Genomic DNA, 12397 nt, shown 5'->3' on the forward strand with positions numbered 1-12397 from the left:
GCTAAAATGGTAGTCCCCAAATTCCTGCTGTGTTTCGCATACTCCAGCTATCTTTGTTGTCTGTTTATCTTTTCCAATGTTGCATCTGATGGAATCTTCCCTTCTTAATGGGAATTATGGGTGCAAATGTTATCGCCATTACCTCCAAGAAATCTGACAAACACGGATTTAAACCATTGCCAAATTCCTAAGGTAGACAATTTCAAGTGCAGAATGTCCAACCTATCTTTTCAATATTCTGGGTTGCTTCATTGAGAGCTGTCTCGCATTCATCAAACACCATATGCATTCACCGTACTTTAAAGAAGAAAGGAGGAGATGAAAACAGACACTATTAACAGTGAGAAGATTAAGTTTTTAAAACTGAAGAGCAGTTCCTTCTCGTAAAACAGACACTATTCATCAAACACTATTTAGTGCATTATCTAGCTTTCTTTGAAGATCTCAGATCATGCATTTCTCCACTTGCTTTTGATTCTCTCGAAAAATTTGGTAAAAGTATTCACTAGGGAGTAAAATGCAGTCTTTCAGGAGGGAAGAATAGAACAGTACAAGAGGAGGATAAGGGACTTCGTTATTCACTTCCTGTGGAAAGATTAATTCACTTTTGTTCTAAAGATGCAACTTACAAAACTTCATCTGATCAGCCAATATGAGGTACATCCGTACTCTGATCAGAAAAAGAAATAATAAATCCAGTCTAGAAACCTTCTTTACTTCATTCTTACCAAAGATCAACTTCAGGTTTACCTTTCTCCAAAATCTCCATCCAGAATTCATATAAGAAGCATTCTCTGTACTTATAGCTTTGTTTGACCTAAACTTTTCCCATCCTTTCCGCAGCACCTTCAAAGCAAACATGAGAGATAAGCCTTGAAATAACAAAATAAAAAGTTTGTGAACATTCGTTAAGGTGAAACAGTGCTCCTAACTACAGAGACTAATGGGAATACCAGTGAACATTTTCTTTGCGATAATGCCAACATCACACCACAAGATAGTGTCCTTCAGTTGTAAAAAAGGTTAAAATAGATGGTATAATTGATCACAACAACTTCCATTGTGATATTTAGAGAAAGTTGGAATTAATGGAAACTTGTGAGGATATGAAATACAGTAAGCTAAAGTTCACAAGCTGGTCTAGTTCAGGTTTTGGCCATTTTTTATATGGACAACTATAAAATTGTTTAAGGAACTTCCTGCAGGAAACATCTCAAGTAAACTAGAGATAGTGTTTTTGGGTTGTAATGAAGTTCAAAAATAAATGATATAATTGATCACACCGACCTCACGTTTTGGACAGTTGGAGAAAGTTGGAATTTATCAAATCTTGTTAGGAAAGAAAGTAAGATACAATAAGCTAAGCTTCACACACACTGCTATCAAGTTCGGGGTTCGGCAATTGAATTGTTCAAGGAACTTCCCCCAGGAAACAATTCAAGAAAACTAGATACGTATACTTGGATTATGCCCCTTGCCTCAACTGTAAATGTCTTGCAAAACTTGCATCAAGTAGATCTTTCCCTCCTTTACCTAGAAAAATAATGCATTTGCTATAAAAATCAAAACTGAGAATAATATGCACTGAGACAATCTGTACTGGAATGTCATCTCAGGTCCTTTGTATTGTATAAAGAAAACTATGCTACTACCAGCCCTCAAATCAAGATGCATCACTGAGAAAATATAACACTGTCAAAGAAAAAAATCATCCAATTGAGGAAGCTCGTCTTCATATAATATTATTTTGACTGTATAAAATTTTTATAAACTGTCCTGTCTCATATAGCATCTCAAGTGCATCATGGTGCTTTATTACTTAAACAGCAAAGTCTGAACCACTTCTCAACATGAAGAGTAAAACTCTCAAAAACACAGTATTATTCATCAACAGTTAAGGAGAAGTACCTTTTGTATAACTTTTTGGACCCACAAGGACAAGGTGCATTCCTACTTATTTGCCCACTCTTAGCCAAGTTTGACCGAGCAACATCCATTGGGGTTGATCCCATCAACTTCTGGACCTATAGATAAACGAAGGCAACTAATAAAATTCACCTATTGTCCATCAACTACACCTTTCGGCCTTCTGAATCTTCATAATCAAGGAAGATTATGGTAAAATTGCTCCATCTTTTTAGCAGATTTTATGAAAGGAATCACATCAACATAGCAATGAAAGAATGGAGAATGCTCTATTATAAAGTCTCTTCCCCACCCCCACCCCCCTTTCACCAGGTCAACAAAACTGGAAATGATGCGCAAATCAAAGTGTCTTTTCTCATAACATCACTATCCAACTTCCAGAATCATAGAACAGTTGATAAATGTATTATCCAAAGCAACTACTATAATCTGGCACTTTTTTGGTTCCCATAAGCAAGCAACACAAATAAATACTCATGTTCCTACTGTTCTTTAAGCAACAGCATCTCTATTTTGAAAAGTCACTTGACGATAATTTCTCACAATTCACCTTGGTTATCCTTTAGAAAACGAACTGTTCAAATCTTCAAATGATTGATATTCCATAGATAGAACAAGTATTTGTATGGAAAAGTTTATCTAATGATTAAGCTATCAATTTTTCCAGATGTAGGCAATTGCTTTTCAGTTGAAAAGAAAACACATTACAGAAACTTAAGCATTAACTAACATTTCACCTCAAAAGTAAGATGCAACACATGTACTCAGGAAATCTCACAACACAGACTAGATTGGAGCGGCCATAATGGTTTGCAATTCCTATATTCCCAGATAAATTTTTTCCCCTCTTCTTTCCTTCTTCTCCATGGTGAAGTATATCTCACACAAGTTACAAAAGACATAGTAGATCAAACATTTCAGGTACCAAAATCTTGTTATATCCTATTACACTAGAAAAAAGTTTACCAAAAAAACACAAAACAAAAACACAAAATATCCATGATAAAAACAAAGTGAACTTCAAATAACAGAAAAGCATCTTCACTTGACAGAATAAGCCAACTGCCAAAGCAGACAGGAAAGATAAAATCAGCGATAACTATCAAGTTCTTAAGTCCTGCATTAGCAGTATTGAATAGCTCAAAGGATTCAAGCACCAAGATGATGGAAGAATATGCACCACAAAAATTTCTTTTCCAATTTTTGAGAGACCACCAAATAAGACCCCAAGGCTGTTTGGAGAACAGTGAAAACTGAGATTTGGTATATATAATTAGTCAGGTCAGGAATACCAGGGAACAGATACAAAATTAAGTTATTGCGATGCAATTCAGTAAATCCACTTGTTTTTGTTTAGCCGAGCATGGTTATTTGCTTAAGATGTTTTATAGGTATTTTGGCTGGCTGACCTTGGATTCACCCGCTGTAAGGATCCTTTCAGTGCTTATGAAGCCTTGAACAAAGAAAAGCTCTTAACTCATAACTGAGAACAAAATTCAGACCTCTTCAAAAAAATAGGAATATTGCTACCCCAAAAAATTCACACAAACTGAAATGGATGCAACCGCATAAAATTAACATAGACATCAATTAGAATGCATCAGTTAACTCACTGGGACTCTGGAACAAATGCGATCAACAATTTCTGATCACATTATTACAAACTTAACCAATCACATGCTTACACAGAAAAGAGTACCAGGCTCCCAGCCAGCACAAGCACACCCCTTCATACAGAAGTATCCAGGATGTATAAAGAAAGATAGGTAAAAACTCTTCAGAGCAAAATGAAGACAACATTGTTCATAAATGAAAAAAAAAGTACCTCATTCAAACTCTTCGGCATTGGTTTACCCTCTTCCTTTAACTTCTCAATTTTTCTCTGTGCTTCTTTAGCCCATGTAAACTTTGCCAGTGCATTTTCAACATCTGCTATTGTGCAATTACAGTGCTTTGCAGCCTCTTGCTTTTGGCTAGTTAGGAGATTCTACAAAATGAATAACTTTATAAGGAAAAGTGTGTAAAGAAAAGCCCCATGAACAATCTCAAAAGGCAAAAATAATAAAAGATATGGATGTGCCAAGTTGGGTATGCTGTTCAGTTAAAATATTGGTTAAAATTTGCAATTATGAACCAATATCAACTTCAAATATTTTTCCAGTACAATAACTCAGAATGAATCAGCATCAAGACCTACTTATCAGAAAAATCATGAAAGAAATGCCTAACAACATGGTTAATTTTCAAGCCAACAAGTAGAAATTCCATGGGTGATTAAGCAGGAACAGCTTCGCAATTTTTAAGTGACAACCATGGGAGTAGGTCAGATGCTTGGTTATGGAAAAAAACATAGTCCATAGTAGCTATTTACAAGCTTACATGTTCCCAAGGTTTCCATCTGAATGTACACTTGACAATTGAAAAGTTTCAGATGTTCATCTGCTATGTAGTATGTAGAGGTTTAGTTTTTCATTTTATTACAAGCTTTCCTCAATCATCTAATGTTTCTTTTTCCTCTTTTAAAGTGAACATTGGGGGCTAGAGGGGTTTAGTTTTGGCAGGGCTACAAAAGAGAGAATAAGCCTTACTAGATCCAGATACACCATTTCAAGTCTGTAAAATTCTGCACATTGACAACTTGATATGCACAATTGGCCAGATGCAGGATAAGAGTAATAAAGAAAAGCATTAGACATGTTTTAAGAGTTGAAGTTTGCTGTGGTTTCGGCATATATCTCAGTCTCATAAAACTAATCCTCATGGAAAAGAGTTTGTCTTTATACAAGCATTTTCTCTACACTGTCTTGCATTATCAATTTTTTCCAGTATAAGGCAGAAAGCTGTTCACCATTGAAGAACAATGGTTATACTACATTTGTGAAGAAAGTATCAAGCATGAAAATCTGACAGTACATGCCCTGCAACATCAAGTGGTTGCCACCTTTCCATGGGTTCAGTTATAGCACCTTCTCAAGTAAATGAAACATTACTGTCATGAAAAATTATTACTTTCATAAGCACCCGGTGTTCTTAGGTGTAACAGTCTTTGTGTTTGCCAAAGATGTCCTCATCACAGAGGCCCATAACCTGCACTCACTACATATATTCTAATTCACAGATAGCTCCCTAAAGTTCCCTTTGTCAGTTCTTATATAACAATGTATTAAAATAAATTTCAATTTTGACAGAGTAAAGCACAAAGTATGAACATGATGAAAATGAGCACACAAGCGTAAGTGATGTTCAGCCACGAAACCACATATTCAGAAATTCCAGATATCCCACATTATCCTAACACCAAAGAGCGACCTCAATCCATACTGTAAAATCATGACAACTGTTTCCACAAAGGAAAAACAAAATCTCCATCTGCTAAGACTTGTGCAAATGTAAATCTTACATAGAAAAGTAGTCAAATGGCTACCTCTCCAGTAGCGTCAAAACCCCCTAGATAACGAATTATAGCTTCCTGCTTTTCAAAAGCGTCTGAAAAAGTAGCTTCACTACTTCGCCCCACTATATACTGCTTGAATGCCCCTACCTTCCTAGCTTTGCTCAACTCATCCGCAAACCCTAAAATCCATCAACTCCAAAATCTCAACAAATTTGGTACACATGAAAAAGAAAAAGACAAGCAACATAACATATTTTCTAGTGAATACACAACTCATTTACGTACAAGAAAAATAATAACCATATATTAAGCAGTCGTAGCATCCAACAACTTCCTTTAGCCTGTCTTATCTACCTTGATTGTATCTTAGATGCCACCTTTAGCCCTTCTTATCAAGAGATGATTCTCACTCCTAATTCAAAATTCCCCACAAACAGGGAAAGCAGCTGAAGTTTAAAAATATCTGTCCCCTTAAATTTTAACTCCGGTTTTCTGCGATTCGGAGTTTTTTATCCTATTATAGTCCCAAACTTCCATTCTCCCCAAGGCAAACCCACTCATTATTGTCTACAATGGATAACCTGTTTTCTTTTTTTTTTTTTTTAAATTCAATTTTATTTTCTCATAACTAAATTACATTTTTTTATATAAAAAAAACTTCACTATCTCAAATATCAAAAATCTTTCAGCATAAAAAAGTAGATATTATCAATAATGAAAATTCAAACCAACCAATTACAAGAAAAGAAAATGAACATTAAAAAAAAAAAGGGCAGCGGGTTGACGGTAGGAGCTTACGGAGGAGAGTGAAGGACTCTGAAGAGGTGGAGGTGGTATCGGGTGAAGTCTTTTGGCCGGTGAAGACCCCTTTGATCTTGTCCATCCACGAGAAATGGAGCTGCGACGTGGAGGAGATCCATCGTTGCTGTGAAGGAAGAAGGTGGCCGTGACGGTGACGGAAGAATGCGGAGGCTGAAGAGATGAAGAAATTTCTCGGACGAAGCATTTTGATAACTGAATCAATAGTAGTAGTTTGCAAAAAAAAAAAATTTGTTTAATGCAGAGTTCGGAGTGCAAGTGAGGAAGAAGCGCAAGGAAAAAAGGGTTTTAGTTCAAGGGTTTTGGAATAGTAAATACGACGTCGTCACAAGGATATCAACTTTTTATTTATTTGTTTTTCTCGTTTTTGGTTATATGCTCTGACATTAGTCCCTTAAATTTGAAAAAATGTTTTCTTCATCCGAACTTTTACCTTCTGTGCCTTTTATTTTGGAGGTCGAATCCAATTTTTTGAACTACTTTAATTTAGGATGCGTTTGATAAAACTGAAGTCTGAAAATTGAAGTTTGAAATTTGAAATCTGAAGTATGAATCTATCAAATTATAAAATTATTAAGTATTAAATCTAATACATTTGAGTGCATATCACATTCAGTGATAAATGAATAGATTATCACATAATTTTGAAAGCAAATTTTGCCTAAGAAATTCAATGTCATTTAATTAATTCAGATGTTCAATTTTTTGTTGTCAAACGATCTGAATACATTAATTTTAAGTGTTGAATTAAGTTATTAAACAAGGCCTTAGATTGAGAAAATACACCCATTAAATAAAAGCTTTAATTATGTAAGGGACTAAAATGTAACATTTTCAATTTGAAAAACTACGCATGACTTGAGCAATTTTTTCATAGCTTTAACTAATGCATTTTTGCGAAAGTGGATGGACTAAAAGAACATTTGAGGGCTCTTAAAATTCCGATTTTACGAATATGGATTCTTTTTTTTTTTTTTTTTTTGAAAAGAATACGAATATGGATTCTTGAAGCATTGAAATGTCTATTTGCAAAAGACACTTGTAGTAATCGTCTAGCTTTCTTAGTTAAGTAGTTGTAGGCATTAGCTATGATCAACCACAAAGTTTGTCCTAGATAAAATGGTTTATACAAAAAGTGAAGTACCCTTTGACATGAGCAGCTCTCCTTGATGCTGGCTGCTTCAGAACCAGAGCTTAAACATGGCAGAAATCAGCAAATCTTTCATCATTAAGCAAGCAGAACAGTCATAGAAGTACAAATGAAGTCAGTCAGAATGGGGTTCAGTGATGAAAAACAGAATTTGGATCACTGGTCGATGTCCGTCAAAATCATTGACCATCGTCCAATATTCACTGGAGAGAAATGCAGGTCAGCAGATGTTTCCAGATAGAACCCTCTCCAGCATTGCAAACATGGATAAATGCACCACCAGCTGCCTCCACAACCAGCGTCTGCACATAGAATACAAGCGCATGTATACCCACTTTCTCATGAAAAACGTGAAGCAGGTGTCTTGTCACTTGAACAAAGTCATAATCCACTCAGCTTATCTGTCGTAGAGAATGAGTCCGATTCTTCTTATAATAAAGATCAACAACAGACGACATGTATGCAGCACAATAAGTTGCACAGAAAGAATGCCTCAACATGGTTGATGTCACTGCAGCAAGTTTTTGGGGCAGCCCCATCGAGCTTCATGATGCCATGAAATTTGGCTACAAATATTCTGTCTAACTCAAAGTTTTGATCGCCTAAATTCATACCAGATCTCATAGTGATTAAAAAGTAAACTATCATGAGTGTGCTTTCCAAGATACTCGATTCCCAAATGATTTAGCCTTCTCGTGCATTCTTCTCCTCCCAGCCGCGAACAGAACTTTATGTTGTGTGACACAAAAATTCTACCTTCTAAAGGTTTCAATCTATTCACTAACCTCTCTAATCCAACCCAGACAAGCTTATCTGGAATATGGAGAAAAACGGCACTTGCATATATCAAATCGTACAAATCTTCAGATCCAAACTTACTAAAGTCCATGTCATCACCTCTAACAATCAGAGGACGCTTATGCAGTAAACCTTGAGAAGGAAGCTCGTACCTAAATGCCGTCATTAGAGAAAGCTCATCTCTCTCTAAACAATGGAAATGTGTGGGGTTCAAGTAGCGTATAAAATGCGAGCCGACGCGCAGTGTTCCACATCCAATCTCAAGAACACGAGAGTCAGGAGTCAGATGGATTGACTCTGCAAGGAATTCAAAAACATCTCGGCCTCCAGCCCAAGGCTCCCCATAGTTGCTGTGGTGCTGTTCTACGAGGAGCTCACTAGGGCATGGAAAAGCAGTGTGATTTTTTCCTTCCTCTCCTTCATAGTGTGATATGCCCTTAAACCTGAAAAATGGCAAAAATAATTCAATCATTTATCAAATATGGCCTGGAAATGGACATTAAAAAGCTAACTGCAACCGTACCCACTGCTCAAAAGTAAAGAACAATTAAAAGATTTAGAAAAAGAAAGGAACAAAGATATAAGAAAAAGTCAAAAGCAACATCCAGTGTTGAGGTGTAGCTTGACAGTCTAATTCTTTCATTATAAAAATATGAAAAAAAATTGTTCATATATATTTTTAAAATAAGTCCTTAAGAAAGACGATATGGCTAGTTAAAAATAGACCCACACAAAAGAAGGTAATTTAACTAATGAGACATCAGGCATCATCAAAGGAGAACCATATAACAAAGGCAAATACTTGGGTAGGCTTTGTCTTGGTATACTCATCAACAATGTGGAAGATCCAAAGATTCAAGAGTCTCATGGTCATGGTGATTATAATATTATGCCATTAGGCTACGATCCATATAGCAATCCATGTTGTCATCCCCTGCCATTCTCACCTCTAATCTTTCTATCAGGCAGAGGCGCCAAAAACCACCATCAACATAATCAAGGTGGCGACAAAGTCAATCAAACAGCAGTAGTGGGGACAACAGAAAAAAAAATTACAAACCCCTGCCACTTACACCTCTAATCTCTGTATCAGGCAGAGGTGGCAAACACGCAGCAAATCAAGGCAGTTAAGAAATCAATCAAACAGCAGTACTGGGAAGAAGAAGAAGAAAAGAAGAAAACAATAACACTACAATCCAAAGGTCCACATAACTGCATAAGAAACAGAATCAGAATTTTGTTCTATAACGAACAAATTTGTCAGAACCCAAGTTACGATTCCATTACCTACTAGTATCCATCAGTATCAATTCAACCACAGTACTTAAGGGCATAAAGATACCTACGCACAAGAGGCCTGTCAAAGCCCAAGCGCAAAACAAAACACCCCATTTTAGAGGAAAATGCATATTATACACATCACCTATGATTCTTAGTTAAAGCGTACAACGATATACTATCAACCCATTTTAAAGGAAAGTGCACATTATACAAATCACATATGATTCTCAGTTAAAGCATACAATGGTATACTAATAATGCATGAAATCATCTAACATAACATCCTCCTCTCACATATCAACCAAACCTGTCTAGCATCGGCTAGTGCAAATCATTTGAGTTAACTACTGCCCTAGTAACTTGATGGTTAGTTGGCCTGTTAGGGGTTTTCTTCATTTCCTAGATGTTCATCCCCAGAACAGGGTTCCTTGAGTGCTACAAAAGCCCTGTTTCACATCCTCTATATTTAACCACAACATATGACCTAGCATATATGGCGAATTTTTCTCAAGCCAAGCATTAAGCTACCGACGAGTAGCTTGAATAGTTTGCACTCCAGGCTTATCCACAATTATAGTACCTAACAATTCCCCTAGGCTCGAAAGGCTGGCCAATAACACCCCAATCAACACATATGGAACAATTATCCCTACCAAAAAAAGCGCAATACAAGACTCAAAAGTTTCCTTGCTAACATCAAAACCAATGCAAACCCAACAATTTACTACAACCGCTGATGCTTAGCCTAAAATTGGAACTTCATAAACTTACAACACTTCCAATATCGTGAACCCACTAATTGGATAAGACAAACTATTTAACCACCCTCAATTTCACATCTAAGATGCAACGATTACATCAAAAAGAAGAAAAAAAAAATCTTAACATACATTGCTAAAACCTCGTAAAAGCAAATTAAAAAGCAGAAATATCCCTGATTTAGTTATAAACACAAAAAAAAACTGAGGAAAAGGGTACTCACTGGAGGAGATCCTGGAGCTGTTGTTCGCGGGTTCTGGGATTAATGCCTTTACGGAGCACATTTTCGGCCATGTGGAGGCCATTGGCATCGATCTGGCATTTAACCCAATCTATGTCCTCTTTTGAAGCCGAGATCCGGCCCGAGAACCCAATTGATTTATCATCAGTTCTTGAATACCCCGTGGAAATAGGAGTGGTGGGGCAGGAGCAAGGAGGAGGGGAGGAAGAAAGGGAGGATAGTAGGAAGAAGAAAAAAATTGCAGCGGTGGCTACTGAGAGAACCAGTACTGGGACTGATATCACCACCCCCTTTGGTGATGTTGCCGATGACAGAGCCATAGTGAGTGAGAATTTTTAGTGATTGCCTGTTGCCCTGCTAGGCTCTGTGCCCGTATGGGCGGATGCTTGGGTGGGTTTTATTAAGGTTTGGGTCGTGAGAATATGAATTTTGGGTTCTTATTTCTAAGGTTCAGGTAAAGATTAAGTATTTTTGGAAATAACTAATTCTTTTTTTTTTTTTTTGCCAAACAATAACATATGCATATGTGACTGTAAAAGCACATCTTCTCCAAGCTAGACTGTCTAACCAAAGAGGGAAGTAACCTTCCGCACAACTTCACTAAGCAGGTTTATGGCATATTTTACCAACTTGTGATTGACATGGTTGCCTTGCATTTTAATAAAGGACAAGTAACACTTATATAAGATTTTTCCTAAGCACTCTGATATCCTAGAGAATTGTACCTATTTTTGGATCATTTGTATTCTCCAAATTGATTTTTTCCACCACCACCTTGCAAGCTGACTGAATTTTCACCTTCCTCCGACCTTCTAATTTTGCTTTGATAAGCGCATTCCTGATTCGCTTGTTTCTTCAACCAGTGGCATCTTTGTTCAGGTCCACCCAAATGCATATGACTGCTCCATTTGCTATTCTAGCTAGAATTCCCCATCCAGCTTTGCCTTTTTTTTTAATGTCTACTGCAGCATCAATGTTGAGTTTGATTATGCCCTCCTGTGGTGGTTGCGATTTGATCTCTACTCTTATATCTTCATTCTTCTCTTTTCCTTCATCTGCCTCCTCCTGATGTGCTTTATATGATGTTCTATCCATTCATGCATTGCCTTGTTAACTATCATACCAGAACATTTCCTTTCGCTGTTGAATTGAATTTGGTTTCTCGACTTCCAAACCCATCGTAGCGTATTAACCGTTAGTATGATATGATCTTTCCCCTTAGGTATGATATGATCTTTCCTCTTAGGTCTTTCCTTGGCTTCCAAAATGTTGTTCCACCAAAGTCAAAAGTTATTTCTGAACTCCTAGATTCCATCCCATTTTATTGGATCAGCTTTCCATATCAACTCAACATGTGTACAGAAGAAAAGTATATATTCAATTGTCTTTATTCGTTCTCCACAACACCTGTGAGGATGCTCACCTCGGCGGTCCCCATACGGCCGATGTGACCTCATTTCATCCCTCACCCGAGCGCAGTCATGTCCTGAACATGATCCCTGAGCTCGGGCAGGTCCCTGGTCTGCTGCTCAGGTGACCTCTGCACCTCAGGCTTCCACCTCGGCTACACGCTGATGATGTCAACGTACCTGACATCATCCGGGACCAGTGCTTTATCTGAAAAGCACCTGTTGCTCTTAATGGCTACTACGCAAGGTTCCCCGTCATCATGTCCAGGCGGCTACAGTGTCAGAGTCGGACCTCCTGGCAGGGAACAGAGCCGTAATGACCAGGACATGGGTCCCACCAGCGTGAGCCCTCCGTCCTACCTTCCGCTCCCGCTCTATAAATACCCCTCATGTACTCCCAACAAGTAAGCATACTGTTCACTCACATATACTATTGCTTTTCTCTCGTACTAACTTGATCGTCGGAGTGATCCCAGGGGAGAAGCCCCGCCATCCACTTCGGATAAGCAAACACACTTCACCTTATTTGAGAAGGGATTGATTTAGGTCGGTCCAGTTACCCACCAAAAATCACCTCTTCAATTGGCGCCGTCTGTGGGAACGAGATTACTGTTAAAATG

General features: G+C 37.5%; 2 protein-coding genes across 3 annotated transcripts; both read right to left on the bottom strand.

Moving 5' to 3' along the window:
- Positions 1-556: 556 nt before the first annotated feature.
- On the bottom strand, positions 557-6418 carry LOC113727496 (uncharacterized). 2 transcript variants are annotated; one of them, XM_027251698.2, is made up of 5 exons: positions 6119-6417; positions 5351-5499; positions 3752-3913; positions 1909-2024; positions 557-846 (listed from the first exon to the last, which is right to left on the bottom strand). In XM_027251698.2, exons 1-5 carry the CDS (start codon positions 6324-6326, stop codon positions 801-803), a joined length of 681 nt encoding a protein of 226 aa, XP_027107499.2. In that variant the 5' UTR covers positions 6327-6417; the 3' UTR covers positions 557-800. The 2 variants fall into 2 exon arrangements, with proteins under 2 accessions (XP_027107499.2, XP_027107500.2); XM_027251699.2 differs by having other exon boundaries at positions 824-1533; positions 6119-6418.
- Positions 6419-7340: 922 nt separating this feature from the next.
- LOC140037041 (uncharacterized) lies at positions 7341-10786 on the bottom strand. The gene is made up of 2 exons (XM_072080728.1): positions 10351-10786; positions 7341-8530 (listed from the first exon to the last, which is right to left on the bottom strand). Exons 1-2 carry the CDS (start codon positions 10686-10688, stop codon positions 7876-7878), a joined length of 993 nt encoding a protein of 330 aa, XP_071936829.1. The 5' UTR covers positions 10689-10786; the 3' UTR covers positions 7341-7875.
- Positions 10787-12397: the final 1611 nt, after the last annotated feature.

This window comes from Coffea arabica, chromosome 2e (assembly GCF_036785885.1).
Source record: "Coffea arabica cultivar ET-39 chromosome 2e, Coffea Arabica ET-39 HiFi, whole genome shotgun sequence".
In the NCBI taxonomy this organism is placed as follows: domain Eukaryota; kingdom Viridiplantae; phylum Streptophyta; class Magnoliopsida; order Gentianales; family Rubiaceae; genus Coffea; species Coffea arabica.